At 48.1% G+C, this 20376-nt stretch overlaps 6 protein-coding genes across 6 annotated transcripts; 3 read left to right on the top strand and 3 right to left on the bottom strand.

Annotated features, from left to right (window-relative positions):
- Nucleotides 1-111: 111 nt before the first annotated feature.
- Nucleotides 112-1696, top strand: GGS25DRAFT_501853 (uncharacterized protein). Its single transcript, XM_049261966.1, has one exon. It carries the CDS (start codon nucleotides 600-602, stop codon nucleotides 1248-1250), a length of 651 nt encoding a protein of 216 aa, XP_049113534.1. The 5' UTR covers nucleotides 112-599; the 3' UTR covers nucleotides 1251-1696.
- A 2409-nt stretch (nucleotides 1697-4105) lies between these two features.
- GGS25DRAFT_396349 (nucleotide-binding domain-containing protein) lies at nucleotides 4106-5896 on the bottom strand. Its single transcript, XM_049258386.1, has 2 exons — nucleotides 5287-5896; nucleotides 4106-5109 (listed from the first exon to the last, which is right to left on the bottom strand). Exons 1-2 carry the CDS (start codon nucleotides 5757-5759, stop codon nucleotides 4320-4322), a joined length of 1263 nt encoding a protein of 420 aa, XP_049113533.1. The 5' UTR covers nucleotides 5760-5896; the 3' UTR covers nucleotides 4106-4319.
- GGS25DRAFT_501847 (NAD(P)-binding protein) lies at nucleotides 5390-7538 on the top strand. The gene is made up of 5 exons (XM_049261965.1): nucleotides 5390-6306; nucleotides 6379-6540; nucleotides 6604-6974; nucleotides 7025-7333; nucleotides 7516-7538. The coding sequence occupies exons 1-4, from the start codon at nucleotides 6124-6126 to the stop codon at nucleotides 7062-7064; spliced, it is 756 nt and encodes a 251-aa protein (XP_049113532.1). The 5' UTR covers nucleotides 5390-6123; the 3' UTR covers nucleotides 7065-7333; nucleotides 7516-7538.
- Nucleotides 7539-8434: 896 nt separating this feature from the next.
- Nucleotides 8435-9376, top strand: GGS25DRAFT_515344 (histone-fold-containing protein; the record flags this gene model as incomplete). The annotated part of the gene is made up of 4 exons (XM_049263071.1): nucleotides 8435-8450; nucleotides 8852-8878; nucleotides 8956-9215; nucleotides 9269-9376. The coding sequence occupies 4 exons, from the start codon at nucleotides 8435-8437 to the stop codon at nucleotides 9374-9376; spliced, it is 411 nt and encodes a 136-aa protein (XP_049113531.1).
- Nucleotides 9377-10679: 1303 nt separating this feature from the next.
- On the bottom strand, nucleotides 10680-12910 carry GGS25DRAFT_396165 (uncharacterized protein). The gene is made up of 3 exons (XM_049258385.1): nucleotides 12013-12910; nucleotides 11158-11954; nucleotides 10680-11054 (listed from the first exon to the last, which is right to left on the bottom strand). Exons 1-3 carry the CDS (start codon nucleotides 12650-12652, stop codon nucleotides 10848-10850), a joined length of 1644 nt encoding a protein of 547 aa, XP_049113530.1. The 5' UTR covers nucleotides 12653-12910; the 3' UTR covers nucleotides 10680-10847.
- Nucleotides 12911-17114: 4204 nt separating this feature from the next.
- GGS25DRAFT_524235 (uncharacterized protein) lies at nucleotides 17115-19051 on the bottom strand (the record flags this gene model as incomplete). Its single annotated transcript, XM_049264562.1, has 3 exons — nucleotides 17115-18154; nucleotides 18259-18649; nucleotides 18776-19051. The coding sequence occupies 3 exons, from the start codon at nucleotides 19049-19051 to the stop codon at nucleotides 17115-17117; spliced, it is 1707 nt and encodes a 568-aa protein (XP_049113529.1).
- Nucleotides 19052-20376: the final 1325 nt, after the last annotated feature.

Below are 20376 nucleotides of genomic sequence, written 5' to 3'. Positions count from 1 at the left end.
TATATGTACGCTTACAGGTACATAGCACTACTAGGTACATTACTACCTAAGGTAGACTTAGGTAGTAAAGGTACTAGGTAGTATGTACATATCTCACTTCAACTTGACATGTCTAACCTAGAACTTATATGACTCCATCATCCGCATTCCGCATTTTTGTAAAAAAGTAAGCGTCCTCAAGCGTTGCAACTGTTCCATATCCAATTGTGAACAAGAGTCAAGCTAGCTGCAAGGCACCAGGTACTCCTCTTTTTCTTTACCGGAAGATCTTCAGGGACAGTCTGCATTGAGTCTGGAACTCGCAACATTTCAATAAAAGAGTCAACCATCCCATCGCCAGAGTCAGAAACTCGTTTTTTTTTTTTCTTTTACAGATATTCTCTGACCTTCGTGATACTCATCCAACTACCAGCTTTATAAGCTATTCGGCTTTGCCATACCACACTTGTAGCTAAGCCTTGCTGCTGCACCACTACTCGCTACTATACACAATATTACCTCACTCTTTTCTTTCTTTCACTCGCATCGTCCTCCTCAATTCTGAAAGGCAGAGTAGCCTTACTTTCAACACTTCAAATATAACCCCTATTTCGGTAAACATGAGAGGCCTACACCGATCATCACTCTTTCACATCAAGTCGAAAAGCAGCCTTCGAGGCCGGGACAACAACACTGGGGAGGGACACACCAGTTCACACGCTCGACAGTGGAGCACTTCCAGTAGCTCGAGTACTGCATCTCACACTTCGACAACGACTTCACCGGATAAACTATACGATCCGCTATCATTGCACCCCCCTTTACGGCTCAACTTTTCGCCACACATCATCTCCGAGCAGGAAGATGAACAGGTTCGGGAGCAGGACGAGCGGGAGAGTCGGTTCTTTAACCAGACACGACACGCCGTGGACCATATGCAAGACGAGGCCGCCTACTCACCCATCAAGGGCCATAACTGTTTTTTCATGAGGCCTAGTGACAAACCGAACGATGACGATCGAAATACACAGTGGCCTCTGAAAGATTGGCAGACAATCTCGTCAGGTTTAGCCGAGCTGGATTCCTCGGTCACCTCCTCTCCTCCTCAGTCACCCACGTCTCCAGGTACCCACCGTAGACGACCTACGGGTTGGATGAATGACCATGATAACATGCTCAAACGTGGAGATTGGAAGCGAAGAGGCATAGTATTCCATCTTGGTTCTAACGACGAGGGAGATCAGGAACAGCATTTTGAGCTACCCGAATAGGCTCATCTTCACACATCTTCACACATCACACATCTTCATCAAATCTATATTATCATTACATTCGAACATGTTTTAATATACAAGAATATTTATTTAGTACTACGCACAAGTACTTAGCAGTTTTTCATTACACTTTACGACGTTTACGGGATACACGGATTATGACTTTGGGGGGAAGCTTGAGGAGTGGGCGGATAGCTCGGTAATATCACCTTGAGCATTGCCTAGGTATCTTCACACCCCCGATTCACCTATATTTTCTTGTACAACACATACACCCCGGGCATTTGGTAATACTCAGGATTGTATACTAGGGTATGAGTATTGGGAGAAGGATCCTGGGAATGGAATTGATACCACATGGCGTTTTTCCTTTTTCAATTTTGTACCATTAGAAAGCATCTTTTTCAAATCAGATATCAAAAGAAAACTTTCATCAGATAAAAGCTTCAGCTTCGTCCGTGAATCTCGCTACGAAATGCTTTTTTCATTTCCAGGCTCGTATTCTCATATCTTGTGACCATCTTCAATGTTCTTGGCTGGAACTAGCTTTACTGCTGACATGCTGATCAAAAGGACTAAGGTTAGCGCCCACGACAAGCTACAGCTACAGCTTACACAGCTAGCTTGGCAGGTAGTTAACTCAAGCCATAACGAAAATTAGGCGTAACGGTGGCGGCTGATTGTTGTTGTTACCTATTGTGATACAGTAGCTGTTTTCTTTTTTGTTCCTTTTTTTTTTCTTGCGTGTCACGGGGGTATGTTGTGGTTCTGTCGTTGACACATACATATACATGCATAAGTAGGTAAGTAGCTGGGTGCTGGGTATATGCCTGCCTGCCTGCCTACGGTGCTATGACTGTGCTACAACGTAGGTAGATGCGGATATTACCTAGGTAGCTCGTGTCTCAGTCACGAGGGCGAGACCTTTTAAGTGCGTACATACATATACACACGTATACTTACTTGGTCTTGGCGTTGCGGTGTGATGGGGAAAAGTTAAGTAGGTAAGTAAGTAAGTACCTAGGTTGGGAAGATACTTACATAAGGTGGATAGTTAGGTAGATAGCGCGAGATGGGATATAAGACAATGACAAGATACATAGGTAGGTACTCATAGGATTAGGAGAGGGGAAGGTAAAAAAAAAAAGGTGGGAGATGGAAAGAATAGGTGAGACTTGCACGTTTGGTAAGTCCTTACGAAGCTACATATCTGCTATCTACTGAGGTTGCGTGAAAAAGGTACAATACTATCGATGACCGGGAACATTATCAAAGACATCTCGGGCGTAACTGGTAAGTAGAGACTCGGCCTCTGCGTTAGGTGAGTAGTATGTATGTAGGTAGGTAGGTAGGTAGGTATGTGTTAGACACATGTGCGCTATAGTAACTTAGGTTAGGTAAGTCCCCGGAGACGCACAAGTTAAGTGTCTGGTACCCAGGCTGTAGTGTAAGGTGGGGGCATAATAGTAAGGTAAGTAGTGAAAGGTGTCAGAGAGAAAGAGCTCGCAGAAGATGTGAGACATGGATTAACTAGACGCTTTTCTTGACTGATACTTACAGTACCTAGGTAGGTTAGGCAGGCATCTCGCGTGACGCAGAGGCTACCCAATTCATGAGTTCAATCGTTAGTTACTGGGGTAGTTAGGTAGGTAGGCTCCGAGGTCTTGGGATAGATACTCGGTGTGGTGAGTGGTTTCAGATCAAGGGGGGGGGGGGGGGGGGGGGGGTTCATAGGTTCTCAATTATATGATTACTTGCCCATTAGATAGATATAAGGCAAGGAGAGGAGGTCTGAGATAAGATGTGGGAAGAAGAAGGGGGTGAGTAGGTAAGTAGGCACTGAATCAGAGAAAGAGAATCGGGATCGTGATCGCGAACGTGGGCGTAGACGCCACAGCCATCATAATCATACTCGGACGCAACGCCACTTTCTTCATGTGTTCAAGGTTGCTTTACCTATCTGTCTATCTACCGACATGATGTTCCTCCATGATCTACCTACCTATGTAGCCATCTAATAGAAACAATACTTCCACCACCTATCATCGTGATCGAGATTTCCCATTATCACCATCATTATCGTAGGGAGAGTAAGAGAGGTGGAAGGGATACAAGTTCATCAACCACTGTCATACGCCTAGGTAGCTAGACATAAGGAGGCACAGATAAACGCTTCAATTTCCACTTGCTGATCAGTTTTCTTTTAAAAGAAAATCAGATGAGCCGATCAACATTTTGATCGTGACATTCAGGGACCTCGTCAATTATCGTCCACCAGCCAACCCAACCACCCCCCTTTTCCATCCCCCACCATCACGATCCCGTGGCTGTGACGTGGAGGTCTCATACCTACTTACCTAGGTGAGTACTCGGGGCTCAAATGGTTTTGAAACAATATTTTACCATTAGGAGGTTTTCTGGTACCTACATAGGTGGTTCTTTATCCTACCTATCTCTGTGTTAATCTTCTAATCGCGATCGACCCGCGTGTGATAGTCTTCCGACGAGCCAAGACTAGGCAAGACAAGACAGGACTACGTACCTAGATATGCTCTTCTATGGTATGCTAATGACGATAGGGGACGAAAGGGAGAGGAGCGGGAGCGGGAGCGGGAGCGGACCTGGTACAGGCAGGTAAGGCACTTGGCACCTATAGTACCTGTTTCTGCTAATGTTCCAAACGCTGCGTGGAGAGCCACGAGATGTTCACGTTTACTGTGAGGTAGGCTAGTAGGCTAACCTAGGAGGTTGGTTGACTGCTAAGTTAGCATGCCTGCCTAAATGTAGGTCTGCATTGTGAGGGAGGATGTGCAGAGATGCTCACGATATACTAATGTACCCTACTAGGTATACTTGGCTATTTTGAAGGACAAATGCTGTGTTGATTTTAAGCATTGATCTTACCTCTGTGACCCCTCGAGAGGGAACTTGTAATGGAGTATGCTGTATAGATCGGTTGAACCACGGCATCTACGCACTTCTGCAGAAGGGTAAACGTATATTATACATACCTAACCTCACGTCCCTAGTAGCTCTAGGCACCTATCTATCACCTAGGTTAGACAATCAAACATCCAACCCTAGCCCCGAAACATCCGCGCTCAACGCCCTCCCCTGAATCATCTCCGCCATAACCTTCCCCGTGCCCAAACTCATACTGATCCCCCACGGCCCGTGTCCCGTCGCGAGGTATACACCCCCTTCCGGCGCCGGCCTCGTCGCCACGCCCGACCCGAGCAACCCATCCGGGATACGGCACAGAATGGGCGTGCCCCGATCGGTCGCGGGGCGGAAGCACAGGCCTTCCCTTACTACCTCCACATCATCCTCCCCTACGCCCAACACCTCCCTAACCGTCCCGCACAGCTTCTCCACCGCACCCCTATCAATCCGAGGTTTCGCATCAGTAGGCAAGTCCGGCAGCGGCTCCGTCGTCGAGTTCAGCCCCGCGACGTATATCTCCCCGCCCACTCGCGAGAACAGCTCGGGCGAGTACCCCGGCTGCGTCGTCGTCGTGAAGACCGCGTGGCACCCTCCCTCTTCCCCGCGCTTCTCCGTCCAGCGCGGGCTCCTCACAACAACCGACCACCCCGCAATACACCCGACCGGCAGCCTAACCCCGGAGCCGGGAAACAGCGCCTCGAAAACCCTCGGCGACCACGCGCCGGCCGCGATCACGATGTTGGCGCACGGGATGTCTGTCTCCGAGCCAGATGTGGCGTTGGCGATGGTCACGCTCGACACTTCGTTGTTGCGCGCGTCTGCTTGCACGGAGATGGCTTGCGCGGGGTGGTGCAGGCGGACGCCGGCGTCGAGGCATTTTTGCAGCAGGAAGTGGGAGAGCTGGAGGGGGTCTCTTTATGCCGGAAACGCCGTTATTAGCTCCTTTTCTTTTTTTTCTTTTCCTTTTTTTGGTAATTTGACATGGAGGCTGGGCATAGATAGATACCTAACTCCTACGTACCCAGGCAGAGTGTCTACCCTTAGGAAGATAGGCAGGTAGGTATCCCAGTATGTAGGTATGTATACTCACACTTGCGCAACACTCCCCTCCTCGCTAATAACCTCCACCGCATTGCCCTCAACCCTCTTAACCCACGACGGCACCACCCCCGTCAACTTCCCACCCCCCTCACCCCCAGCACCCGCAGCCTCAGCCCGGCTCGCGCCATCCCGACACCACACATCCACCCTCCCCCCTTCCCCTCCCCCCTCTCCTTTCCCAAGGCTAAAACACGTGCTCCCAGCATACCCCCACCCCCTCCTCCCTCCCTCCTTTTCCGCCATCTTCCGGTGCTCCTCGAAGCTCAGCGCGCCTAAGCTAGCCGCGGCGGGCGAGAACCAGTCTTTGGCGAGGAACCCGCCCGCATATCCGGAGGCGGAGGCGAAGAGGGAGGGGGAGGGCTCGACGAGGTGGATGCTGGAGGGGGGCTGGTGCTTGGAGAGGTAGTAGGCTGTGGAGGTGCCGATGATGCCGGCGCCCAGGATTACGGTTGTGGTTGTCATGGTTTAATGTTGAGAGTGTACATAGGTGTAAGTGTGTTTGTATTTACCCCCTTTTTGGATGTTATTAGGTAAACTACTATGTACCCTCATAGCCTACCTGTAGGTACCTGCTATGTAGGTAAGCTTAGGACCTTAGGTAGGTAGGTAGGTAAGCTACAGGTACCTATAGCTTCTTGTAGGATGTCATCAGTCATCTACCCCTCCCTTGGCCCCGCCAATGGCCTTTTCAAGCTCCGATAAGGTCCGGAATATACATGACATCCGATCTATAAATACCATGCGCATGTAAGTACATAGTAGGCCCATAAGCCTTGAATTCGCAAATTTTCATCTTGTCAAACCTACAACTTATACCAAATTTTCCATGTCAAAAGTATTCATCGTTACGGGCGCTAGCCGAGGTCTCGGCCTCGCTATAGCACAGTCCTTGGTTCAAGCCTCACACAAAGTATTTCTGGTTGCCAGAACCGAGAAGGACCTGCAAGCATTGAAAACACAGCATCCATCATCAGTTGATTTCATGACTGCAGATCTAGCAGACTTGAAGGTTAGTCAATTCGAATAGAACCAGCAGTCCTTATCATCGGTATATATAATCAAGAGCTCATGATGAGTGTAGGTTGCGCCAGCTGTTATACAATCAGCTTTGAAGGCTTTTCACAAAATCGATGGCATTGTCATAAACCACGGTGTCCTAGCCCCTATCACTAGGATATTCGAGGCGGATGCCGAGGAATGGAGACGTGCCTACGACATCAATGTCTTTAGTGCTGTGGCACTTGTAAGTCTATTCGACTAATGTCAAGTCAAGAGCTTCTGAAGATCAAGCTGATCCAAATCATAGGTCAAAGAAGCCATTCCCGAGCTTCGAAAATCAAAGGGCAGAATTGTCATTGTCTCATCTGGTGCAGCGTTCGGCGCATACGCAGGATGGGGATCTTACGGCACCTCCAAGGCCGCTGTCACCCACTTCTGTGCTCACATAGCTGTTGAGGAGCCGTCTATTACCAGTGTCGCAATTTCGCCTGGTAAGCTTGACACCGATATGCAGAAAGCAATTAGAGATGATGGTAAATCTAGCATGTCGCCAAAGGTCTACGAAAGTTTTGTGGATGAACATAAGAATGGCCTACTACTGGACCCGAAAACGCCAGGTAATGTCATAGCTAAGCTGGTCGACGGTGCGACTAGCGACTTGAACGGCAAATATTTCCGGTACGTTGAACAAGCTTTGCTCTGTAGCTCAGAATACTAATATCGTGTAGTTGGAACGCAACTGAACTCGCCAGTTTTCAAGAGGCCTGAGCTGATTAGTACTTCAGAGCGTAAAGACTATGCACCAAGTTAGTCAAGAACACGCATATATTTACGCATAACATAGCGATGAAGATTTTGCTTCAGTCGAAAGATGAAAAGACTTGTTTTTTCAACATATGATTCAGCTGCGTAAGAATCATCATGAGCAGATTTGGGGGGAAAGGGTGGCTTGTCTTACCTTACAGAGATATGATAATATTATAATCCACGAAAGCTCAAGACCACTTCATGCATGAAATTACAGGTTCCCCATCCTGCCTAGTAGTAGACATGTTAGTCTCACAAGTCCAGCATAGAGAGAACATTACTGTATAATTAAGGGAAAATCGATCAGGTAAGTATTGGATCCGTCACGTAGGGTCGGTATTTGATAGTACTAATTTTATTCGACATCATGCTGATAGGGACAATGGAAAGCGGTTTGGAATATGAAGAGGTACCTTTCGTAAAAAACTAGGAATTGTCTAAAACCCCATGGTTAGCAGGGTGAGCATAAACATTAGATGCTGAAGGAATCATGATGTTGTAAGAACTCAGATATGTCGTGTGTTTGGCTTGACGTGTCGATCACCATATTGCCAATTGGCATAGTAAGACTGGGGCGACAACGTGTTCATCATAGTAGGGGTAGAGAGACAAGGGAGAAAGCATACGAACCTAGAGTAGAGTGTAAAAGAATATTGATGCCATGGCTAGTTGAGGCTTCCCAGCAAGTACAGCAAGTTGTAGTGGAAGCAAATTCAAAGGCGACCCAAATGGCGATAATCCAAGACTTATTGTAAGGTCAAGATTGCAGAATTTTTTGAGGTTGAAAAATATTTGAAGATGGCAAAGGCGTGGAACAAGAAAAAAAATTAAAAGAAATGCATCTTATTTAAGGTTAAACATAAAAGTGGAACCACGCCACATGACTAGCTCCTAGCTTCCAAGTTTATGGACACACGATGCACCAGCCACAGTACTAAGGTTATGCCGATTGTTTAAGGCTGGCGATTTCAATTGAAAGGAAGCTGTTGTCTCTTCTTTCTCGCTTTACCTTCACTATTCCATCAACTCAGTTTTGCATATTACCTCTTACTCCTGTTGTTTAAAACCGAAAGTCTCCTATCGTATCAAATAATCTAATAACATACGTCTTACTACCAACCATTTTTTGGATATTTTCGCTGTAACATATTTGCTACATTTCCTTCACTATGTCTGACCATGAATATGGTGGTAAGTCACGTTTTCCTTCTTTCATCTGATCGTTTTTTCCTCACCCTCATATATATATTTGAGATGGGATGAGAACTCGTCGTCCGCGTATAAGAGCTGTATGATTACAACATGGAAGGGATCGATTTCAACCATTCACTATGGGTCAAGGCAGTGGTTGGTGCCTTCCATCTCAACTTGGATATCCATGCAGTGTTAGTCACAATCTGGGCCTTCGTTGCTTCCTCAGGCATACGGTCATGGAGTCAATGTTGGGTTAGCCACAATCACAACCACACTGCTTTTCTTTCTTTCTTCTACCATAAGGATATATAAAGAGCACCATTACCAGCATTTCCACATCTACACCCACACCCACACCCACGCCAAAATCAAATCCGATTAGGCACTCTCGGACTTTTTTCACCTTCGAAGATGGGTCGCAGTCCCAGAAAGAAAAGTTCTGATAAATACTGGGATGCCTTTGACAATAATGGTACTAACTTACAGCTGCAATAAACAATTCTCTTTTTCTATTCGCATACAAGACTCAGGTTTGCTAACTACTTGCTACTTAGGCAACGATGACCTATCGCTTCCTAAAGGTATGTAGCCTAAAGCTAAGCCTCAGCCTTCATTGGCACTCCGTCACATATATGTACAATAAACTAACAGAATACAGCGACGGTCCAGAAAATCGTTAGCGAGATCCTTCCTCCGGCCACTGGTCTCTCTTTCTCTAAGGAGGCTCGTGACCTGCTCATAGAGTGCTGTGTCGAGTTCATCACCTTAGTCTCGTCTGAGGCCAACGAGATTTCGGAGAAGGAGGCAAAGAAAACTATTGCTTGCGATCACATTACCCAAGCCCTAGAAACCTTGGGATTCGGCGACTATGTTCCCGCAGTTCTCGAGGCTGCTGCACAGCACAAAGAGACACAGAAGGTATGTTCACAGGACCTTGTGTAATGTCTTGATGTGTATACTAATTTGATTAGGTTCGCGAGAAGCGAGGTAACAAGTTCGAGGAGAGCGGTATGACTCTGGAAGAGCTGGAGGAGCTGCAACGAAAGCAATTCGAGGCGGCCCGTGAGCGCCACGCTTGAGCCTTCTTTTCCCCCCGCTGTGCCTTGAGGAGTTTTTCTACGGGATCGGTCTTTTTGTCCGTTGGATGACGAGTAAGCAACGGCAGGAGATGGTGCATTGGAAGGCGTTAGGTGGTGTATGGATTTGCGAAGGGCTCGCTTCTGTTATCGGCGTCCAACTCGACTGCACATTACGCAGGAATGAATAAGAATCATTGATCGCTTCTATTAACAGAACACCTATATGGGTAGACGTTTCCGATGTGAGCAGGTCATGCTTGATTGAATCGCGATCTCGTAATCTTAACCTACCTGATATGGTAGTGCCGACTAGACCCCCCTTTCAACGACAACACTTTTAATCCAGATATGATACAGCATCTCAGACTTGAGTTTTTAATCATCAAGTACCCTAGTAGACATCTTTTTTAGTCGTCTAACCTAGTATATCCTCAACGTTGTATGGAAGGCCAAACAAGATCAGTAGACTCACCTATTCATCGTGATATAATGAGATGAGATGAGTACGGGAAGGCACTAAACCCGGTAATCGCGGAGACCGTCAGTTAGGACATCCTAGTCGAGCATAGGGAGGGTATTTCGGGATATCGATGTCTAGGTCAAGGAGGGCTCCATCTCCATCAGCAGTCTAGAATAGATGCACTTCCATTAGATCTCCAAGCCCACTTCCCACGCCGAAATTGAATGCTTCCACTGCCTTGGTAGGTACACACATGCGCAAATAAGGAGCAAACGAAAAAAATCATCAAAAGGTCAAATCAAACAAAACAAGTAGATAAATAAATAAATTATTATCCTCCTCCCTTCACCCATGAATGAGTATTGAAATAACTCGAGCAAAGCAATGGCTTGAGTTGACTTGATTTGTATTTATCTTCATGGCAGCGTGACATCATTTCGTTAAGAACCTAGCTATATGTAAGTACCTAGGCATGGCTAGATACCTAAACCTAACCATGTAGGTGAACCAAAGACATAAAAAAGATACCTAAACAGATGGATAACAAATAAACCCCAAATAAAAGATAAAAATTACCAGGTAGGTAGATGTTTGTTTGTGTTATATAAGAAAATGAAAAAAATGTAAAACAAAAATGGGTAGAATATAATATCTCGCTACACACATCCACACACATCCACACACTTTATACTGCTCATGACCTCGTTCGCTTATTACCCCTCATGAAGATCGGGTGGGAGATGGGTAGGTGATGAGTAATGAGGCCAACTAACCAACTACCCCCCTCAACATGAAGCTGAGGAGTCCGATTGTAAATGGTAGTGGCAGTGACAGTGGTGTGAATTCCAATGCTCTCTATCCCCTCCCTTCCCCTTTTCCTCACAGACATCGTAGCGATCTCCTACGATCTCATCCCCACAAGCAATCTAAGTAGGTAGGTTGGTAAAAGTAATTTCGCAAGAAAAACGCCGACATCCATTGAATCCTTTAGAGCATACGTAGTAGGTGCATTTAACGAACATATCCGCGGTGTGGGCGATCATACACGACCTCACGCTCGACAATACGTTCGTCGTCAAGTTTATCCCAGTTGAGGTTGAGGGATCTGCGATGACGGTGCCGACGGTCCCAGTCGCGCTCTATTTCGATTTCGTGCGCTCTGCGTCTGCGCGCCTGGCGGATGTTGTCTGATAGATTGACGAGTTCGAGGACGTCCTCCTATTTACATGTGTTAGCAATGCTTGTTTCAATTTTCGTATGCTGTGCCTTAGTATCACAGAAGCGGTGCAAAGGTGAGTCGGAGTATAAAAGTGAGACTTACATAACGCAGGTACTGCATCACGTAGAAGAACCATTCCGTCTCCTCGTACTCGTAACCAAGGCGATCAATGGCCTCGCGGCTTACGAGATCCTTAGTGATCTCGGTCCACATCTCGTTGCGCTTTCGCGGGGGCGCCCTGTCGTCATTGCGGATTGTGATGCGGCGATCTTGGATCTCGTCGACTTCAACTTCGCGGTCGCGCGACTTGTCTCGCGAGTCATACACCTGTATGCTGAGACGTTCGCGATCTCTAGAGGGCTCTCTTCCTCGGATGGGTTCGCTGACGACGCTGACGGGCGTCTCCTCACGCTCGGGTACAAACTTGGAACGTCGGACGCCGCTGTATCGGGACCAGTTAACTTCAGCGCTACCACCTCCCACGCCGTCCATCTTCACGCGCTCGGTACCAGGTGGTACGTCAACGATGGTCCAGTCGCGGGTGGCACCATGGTAAGCCTCGCCCATGCGGCCACGTGAGTCGATCTTGCTCGTGATGTACTCAGCTTCGTCCTCATAATCGGCTCTTGGGGGTGCAGCGGACTGCGCTCTGCGTCGGCCGTCAACGCGGACTATGTCGCGGTCGCGCTCGATAATCAAATCATCCTCCTCGTAGTACGATTGTGGACGAGGACGAGGACGCTCACGGGGCCGAGACCGAGACCGTGTTCGTTCGCGAACATCAATATCAGTCTCGTTGCGGCGAATATCGATATCGATATCTAAATCCCGCTCTCTGACCTGAGGGGGTGCGGTACGCGGTGGCGGCGGTGGGGTTGGTGGCTTTAAGCGCACGAGACCTATGCAAACGTTAGACTGTCTTGGCTAGAATCATCCTAAGATGGCATGGTTACTCACCGTGGTCAATATCACGATAGTGTGTGATGACTTCACGCTCAATGGTAGGTCCTCGGATGACCGCCGGAGGTGGCGGAGGTGATGGGCTTGGGGAGGGAGCCTTCTCCTTCTCCTTCTCGCGTTCAATACGCAGATGAATGAAATCTCGCTCTCGATCTGGGGTAGGCGATCGTTCTCGTCGTCTCTCAATTGTGCGAGATTCGACTCTCACGGCTGTTGGGGGTGGAGAAGGTGATCTTTCAATGAACCTCGGCCGCCTCTCCGGGGGCATCGAAGGTTCCCGCTCACGTTCACGTTCGACAACGCGCTCCCTATACCGAATAGGACTGGGGCTTCGACGTCGACGGTCGACAGTCTCAACTTCACGTTGGCGCAGAACCATAGCTCCGGCCTCTGGAGGCCTCCTATTATCCTCTCTGAGAAAGGCGGGAGTGCGATCATTTCGCTCTCGTTCTTGTTGACGGATTTGAATGTCTACATCTTCATACTCCCTGACGGGTGCTCTGCGTGGTGGTGGGCGGCTTTGCTCTCGTCGCTCATAGACATCAAAGTCATCCATTTCCCGAGGCGGGCCCCTCCGTGGGGGACCAGGAGGGTAATCCCTCTCGCCCAGGTCGCTCCGACTACTTCTGTATGCCATCTCCTCGAAATTAAAGGCTTATTCTGACCCTTTTCGCACTCAAATAATTGCCTGAGGGGTAAAAAGAGGAGGCGATCAATTGGAATGGTGAAAGATTCACCGCTCAAGTGCGTCACTCTTGCGGCTGTAGCGGGGTAGAGGAACCTCAATAGCAAATGGGCTGATGGACTGATGGGGTAAGGATCCTCGCTTAGTACTAGGTATGTATGTATGTAGGTAGGTAGCGTTGTTGGTTGGGGCTTGTTGACCTGGAATACTCTCGAAGCGATACTTCCTAACTGAGAGAATTTGATGGTTAAGTGACGGCTTCAGAAAAAAGAAGTACCAACAACTATGGGACTATGCTTTAAGATGGTAGGTATTATTAAAGCTGAAGGTGTCAGGAGGATGACAAGTTTATGGAGGGTCACACGATTTGGAAGCCCGGGGGGTGTTATGCTGCTGATAGCAGACTAATAAGACTTCGTCGTATTTGGGGGCAAAGAAGGATAAAATAATAAAATAAAAAACAAGTTAATGTTATATAATGTTATACAAACTGCCAGATTTTCACAAGATGAAAAAGTGCCAGATCTCGTTGGGGGTTTAAAGTGCAATTATGAACTTGAGAGAAGCTTGGAAAAAGCAAACGTCGTCATACCACAGCAACGGCAGCAGTTGGGAGGGCCGAGACTAATAAAGCATACGAAGAATAGCAGGGGGGTTGGCTTGAAGCGGTGGGTGGGAATCAAGGCAGGCTAAGAGATGTTAAGCTAAGCTACAGTAGGATCTCGACCCGGCGATACTACCTGCGAGGGGGGATGCCGGGGGCTTCGCGGGATACTGTGACGAGAGAGAGGGAAGAAAGAATGCCACGGAATCAGATGAGCAAGGAAGGCAACGAAAGGGAATCAAAGCCTGTACAAGACAGTATCATGTATGTAGTAGCCTAGGTAGATTAGCATGTAGGTAGGTAGCAAGCATACCATACATATATCATATCCATTGGATGTATCATATGTATGCGTGTAAGGTTAGATGAATGTTGATAAAATGGTGCATGGAAATTGTGGCTTTGGCTATCTCGTGGAAGCCGAAACGGGTCCCTCATTCCTCATAAGCGACTAGCAACAGCCAGAGCAAGGATAAAGGCTATCAGGGGATTCATGGTATACTGAAACTTCATCGAGAAGCTAGTCGCTTACTTACTCACTCACTCAGCAGGCTGCTGCAGGCTGAGCATGACGGGTGCCCTCGTGAGACGACAGGGCCATCTGTACTATTCTGTAGGCCATCTGTACCTCCTTGTATGTGAGACAGACAGCCATGATGCAGTTGGGCAGCCAAATGTTGTAGGCAGCGGACACAGCGGGCACAGCGCACATCCAGGCCAGTTTGGTAATATTGTACATATGTGTACATAATATGTAAGTAGTGCCCGTAGAACCAATGAACCATGCGATAGGCAGAATGTATGGTAGACTGAGCATGCCACATGCCCACTTGTCGACTTTCTGCTCACGATACTTCCGATATGCGTCAGAAACTGCCGAGCCCTTTTCTTCAGCGGATTTACCGCCATAAGTTTTTTTTTCTCGTTTCGTTTGTATCTTTTTTTCATTAACTTCTTTCTGTTTAATTCTGTCAACATCGAAATGGAATCGAATGGCATCATCATTATAGAATATAGAACAACAACTCGCTACATCAGATGCATCGACTGCATAATAGCTAGTTGCCAAGCTTGACGGGGGGTGTCGAGGGGTAGGCGATGAGTGGTTGGCAATGTTGGTTAACTGTAACGGATAGGCGCAGAGAGGCCTAAAGAAAGAGGAAGAGATGGTGGGAGATGGTGGGAGATGGTGGGGTCGAAACCAGTGGGGAGGAAACACTGACGTAATGACGCAACGATGCAGTTGCTAATCCTACATAGTAAAAGGCCCCAGTCCTTGCCGCTTTGCCAGTTTTTTTTTTACATGGGTGTTGAGGTACATAGTACTATTCATTTTCGTACATGTAAGGAAGCCCTTGCCTTCATGGTGCATGTCATGTTCTCGTTGTCTTCATGTTCTTCTTTTGAATACGAAGCTCGAGCCACCTCGTGATGTCTTTCAGATGCATGGATAAATCAATCACGTAACTTTGTAACCGACTTCGCTGAGTTCAAATGCGGTTAGGTAATATCAAGATATCCGGTTTGTCAATTTTTTTTTTCTTTTTTCTTCTTCTTTTTCTTCTTTTTCTTCCCTCCCCCTAAAAGAGAAAAGATATATATAAAAAAAAAGAGCCCCTGATGAAAATCACGGCATTATAACTTGACAATTGCTTGAGGACCCTGTTTTAAGTCGAATACTCTTTTTCCAACATGCGTTTCCCAAGCCTTTGACTAGCCTCTATCATTGGGCATCTACACTACTGACCCAAAACCGTACAGCTTTCCCCATATTATCAGGAACTTGCCATTACGAGATCCGTTTCTCGTCATCTTGTTATTGGGCATTAAAGCCAACCTAGACGGATGAACTGCTGCCTGCTATAACCGGGATGAGCTGTTATGTAGGTAGGTATGGATATATATGGCGTATACGTATTTCTCAACGAACGAACTCTGAAGAGTCTGAACCCGTCGAGTATATACCCCTGAATTGACCGGAGACCCTGCTTTGGCCTACGATCTTATAGGATGGGAGATTTCATATAGCTGTTCCTCCTAACCGATGTAGAATATTATCGGGTAGCCAATGACGCTCAGGGCCCCCGGGTTCGGCTAGTCCGGTCGACGGTTCAAGGTTGACGGACCGTGCCGGCGGCCGTTTTGATATTCGATCTTTCGAGTCGTTATGTTCGAGCCGTTGTACATAAATCAGCATCCCCTATCGTGTTGATCGAAGAGGATTCCATTCTGTTGTAAGCTAAGTCGCCTACTTTGTGTGTGTTTATACTGGAGGTGCTGAAAGTTACCACAGGATGAGTACCTAGGTACCTCCGCTGAGAGCTGGCAAGCTCAAGTGTAGTGGGTGGCCCAAGCTTCTTTGCTTCTCGCCTCAGGCATCACGCCCCACGTCGTCGCTGCTAAAGTACCTAAAGTACCTTGGTACCTTTCAATGTCCTGAGGTAAAACTTATATAGCCCAGTTGTAAATGAACCAGTACCTCCAATCTACGGCCCTGAGTTGGGAAAATGGTCCCCTGGCGCAGCGGTAGTAGGCGTGAAGAGATAGAAAAGCCTTTCAAGGCTTTTCGAAAGGTCGAGGGTTCGAATCCAACGCAGGGCGGCAGGACACAGGACGTGTATAACCACTTGTTCAGGTCAAATGCTGAGGATTCGAATCCGGAATCTAGCTTTTGCCATTTGTTTATTTTTTTTAATTAAAATTATCATTTTTCAGATTGACTTTTATGATTTTCCAGCATCACGAAGTGACTGACTGATGTTTTTCTGATGAAAAAAAAAAAACATTTGGAACATTCCAATGTTGCGTTTTTTTACTCCTCCACCTTTACCTAGATGTAGAAGACAGCTCGGAGTTTGGTCACCATGATCAAAACACAACGATTGGAAATACCGATTCTCAAATGCCACTCCAAGTCAGACACCATTGCCAAGGCCTTCACTTGCCCAACATCTCAGCACCATACAACAATGCGCCTCTATGCAGTGAAACTAAGTACTGCAATCCATGTACACCCTATCCCCTACATATTTAACTACCCGTCCAGTATCACTGATTAGGCTGAGATACATTGACAAAAAAACACCTCCCGGCCCCGTGCCTCGGAACCGTCGTACTTGAATCTAAGACATCGGTACCTCACCGTCCCACCTCGGGTTTATTAGATTGCACCTATACGCCCTACTCAGGTTGAAAAACATCTTCAAAGCTCCTAACCTATGTAGGTACCTAAACTAGCGATTAATCAATCATATTAGGCTATGGCTAACCTAACAGCGCGCTTGGGTAGGGAGCCTTGGGCTGGCACAGGATATGTAGGGCTTCAGCAGATGCCTACCTACCTAACAGAGCATGGGAGACCCTTGGTTTTTTCTGCTACTTAGGTGCAATTTGTAGCTGATGGTGGATACATCCGAATAGTTATCAACATCGATGACACATTCACCACCTACCTTAGGTACCTAGGCTAGGTAAGGGGTAGGTAGGTTAGCAGGCAAAGCAATTAGATCGTCCGAGGAATCCATCAATCTACACCTATGTAGGTACTATGTAAATCACAACAGCACAATACCACGAAACCTCAATACTTCATTGTTACATATTTTGTGCTTATAGACCAGGTACAGATATCTACACAACCCTACCTAGGTAGATATTATTATATACAACAACGTCGGCATTCCTTCACTGACTACCTCCAGCCCAGCAAGGTAGGTATCTCATGCAAACAAACAAAAAGACCCCCCAAGACCTCTTCCCCCAAAACGCCCCAGCCCAATCCCCCCCTTTTCTTTTCTACAAATACAGATATCACGGCGCCTCCTTATAATGCCCCTCCCCCATCATCTCAGCCGGCGGCCTCTGCTGCTGCCATTGCCACTGCTGTGACTGCGGACTCGCCTGACTACTGCTGCCGTTATCGTGATTGTTATTGTTCTCGTTATAGTAGTAATACCCCTGCGGCAACTGATGCACCCGGCCCTCGCTATCCGTCGCCGTGAGCGGCGCCGTGTACGCCCAGCCGCCTTGCTGCGAGGGCGAGTACGCGCTGTTGGCGTGTAACTCCGACTGCTGCTGCTGCTGCTGAAATTGAAATTGCTGCTGCTCCGGGGAATAGTAGTACCCCGGCTGCTGCGCACCAGCAGCATACCCCTCATCCGGCGGCGTCTGCGTCTGCGCCTTCGCCTTCGCAGCCGCAGCCGCAGCAGCCTCATCCTCATCCACCCTCCTCTGCCTCCTCCTCAACAACCACAGCACGAACACCGAGCCCCCCACCGCCACCACCCCCAGCGACACACCAACACTAACCCCCACCTTCGCCCCGTCGCTCATCCCCCCGCTGCTGTTCTTCGCCGGCAGCTCGCCCCCGGGGTTCCCGTTCGCGTCAAGCAGAGCCTGCGTCGCGTTGACGGTCTCCAGGAACGCGGGCGCGCGCCAGACGCCGCTGTCGCCGACGGCTTCGACGACGCGGCCGCCGGAGACGTAGTACAGGCGCGTGATGTTGGCGGACGCGGAGGAGGCGAGGCCGAGGGCGCCGCCGGGGGTGTCTGCGAGGGGCCAGGCGGCGGCGTCACTGCCACCACCACCAGAGGAAGAAAAGGCGGTTGGAGAGGGCCGGTCGAACGCCTTCCACGTGTAGTTCTGGTTGCCGACGTGGTAGACGTTGCGGTCGGCGCCGATGTAGTAGATGCTCCGCGTGTAGGCGCGGTCGACGCCGACGGCGAGGGAGGAGGCGTTGCCGACCCAGGCGGGGAGCTCGAAGGTTTGCGAGGAGGTGTTGAGGGTTAGGTCGGAGGCTTCGGTTGCGTTGGTCGCGTTGGTGGCCCAGGTTAGAGGTTCGGGGAATGTGGCTATGGGGGGTGGTCAGCGTTATGAGTAGATAAGGTAAAGTAAGGTGAGATGAGATGAGGTGATATGCATGTATGCATGTATGCATTCCGGTAGGAAAACTCACAGATATGCCAAGTATTATCAGTATACCACCTTGACACGCCCATGTTCCCCTCATCCCTCGGCCTCACAACCGTGATATTCGTCTCGCCCGAGAACGTAGCCCCAACCGCCTGCGCCGAGACCACGTCATGCGAGACGATGCCGTAGTACTTCCACGTCGTCGCCGCCGTGTACCCGATCTCCTGCAGATTCCCCACGATGTCATTGTAGAAGATGCGGTACCCCTTGGCGGACCCCAGCAGCACGGCCGCGATCCCCGTCCTGGGCCCGACCTTGGGCGAGCCGATCGAGATGATGTACTCGCCCGTGTTTTGCCAGTGCCCCGTGTTCCAGTCGCATCTCAGCACCGCATTGACGATTTCGTCGCTGTTGTCTAGATAGAAAATCGAGGCCTGTGTCCGGCTGGCGTCAGCAACAAAGATCTCACACCGATATCTGACCCCACTTCGCCCGTCACGAGAAAGAGAAAAAATCAATATAATTTTCCTCTCCCCCTCCCCTTTTAAATTCTTACTCACCCATGTAGTTTCCCCGTCCATCCACCCAGTTGCGGATAAGCTCGTCTGATTCTTGGGCTGATATTGTGTGAAAGATATCGTGAGCGTGCTGTCATCCGGGAAGATGGGCGTGTAGTTTCCATTGCAAAAACTGTACTGTATGCCACCCGTATCGTCGTTCTGTATTATGAAATTGGGCCCTCGATCATTCCACCACGCTCCTATCGCTCCGCAGGATACCTGCCCGGCGAGTAACCATATCGAAATATGAAATAGCGACGTCCACTTCATCGCCATCGTCGTTAGGTGTGATAGAGCGCGCAGGCTACTCGTGACTTTTGAGAGGAAAGTTAGGGGCTATCGTGAGTTGATAGCATACATCATCATGCCTTGCTCGAGAATGGAGAGCAGAGTGAGGCAGGATATGAAAGGACGGGAGGGGTCGTATGAATATATTATGGAGAGTTGAAAAAAAAAGACTAAAATGTACTCATGTAGAGGAGGGATGGATGAGAGTCTTTATTAAGTAACTGTCATATAGTAAACCAATGAGTAAACGGTAAAGCTGCATGGGTGAGATACACACATACATATGTCCCAATCGAGTGATTAGGGACTGGTCTCGATGGGGAAATTATGATGGTTGATGTGATGTGCCATCTATGTACATACTTAGCCTTGATCCCTCGGGCCCGGGGGTTGCAGTTATACGTTGTACATACGGGAAGGATTTTGAGGATTACTTCATAACAGTCTCACGATTGATACGGACACAAGGTTTAACGGCCAGTGTAGACTGGGTTCAGTTTGAAAACAATCATATCATATGGGTATACATACGTAAATAGAGGCACGTTTGGTAAATGTGCACTATTAGTAATACGTATAAGTTATAACAGCCTGCGGATAGTGGCTCGGCATAGCTACACGATTGCATATCCTAGATCGGTTAACTCAACCAAACTATCTGGTTTAGCTATGTGTGTATGGATCTAGGTAAGGTACCTAGGTTGGCTGGAATCTGGATATGTATGTCCCCAATGCCGATCTCATCACCAGGAGGCTTTATCAAGTGCTTATTCAGGGGTTCCCTCCGGCAGCTGAATGATCTATTAGACCGGTGGGGTCGTAGCTGGTGAGGCATTGGTTATAGGGTTAGAATAGTTATTGTACCCAGATAGATTTAGAACTGTCTAGTCCGTTGAATGATCTGGAATTATGAGTGCTCCATTCAGTGGCAAGCCATCATCAATGGCTGATGTAGCTCAAGATATATTTATCGGAGCTACTTGCCTCTTTCGAATGTTTCGTTTTGAAAATCATCTGTGCCGTACTCCAACGTTGTACTCTGTATGTGAAGGTAGCATTCCATAGGAATTGAGAAGCTTAGTACAACTGTAACAGTGGGGAAATCCATCTCAAAGACATCAATGGCCTTGTCAAGTTACATATGTAGTACTACTATGTAATATCAAGATTCTGTATACCTACTTAGTAGACCGAGCATCATGTATGTACTCAGAGAGTCAGCACTTGAAGGTAAGAAGCGTAGCTATTTACTTAGTTAGTGTAGTTTCTTGATTTTGTAAGCTGGTAATGCAGTAGCTTCGGCAGGATAACAG

The sequence above is a fragment of the Hypoxylon fragiforme genome (genome assembly GCF_022984875.1).
Source record: "Hypoxylon fragiforme strain CBS 206.31 chromosome Unknown GGS25scaffold_8, whole genome shotgun sequence".
NCBI lineage: Eukaryota > Fungi > Ascomycota > Sordariomycetes > Xylariales > Hypoxylaceae > Hypoxylon > Hypoxylon fragiforme.
This window is presented reverse-complemented; position numbering and strand designations above follow the sequence as displayed.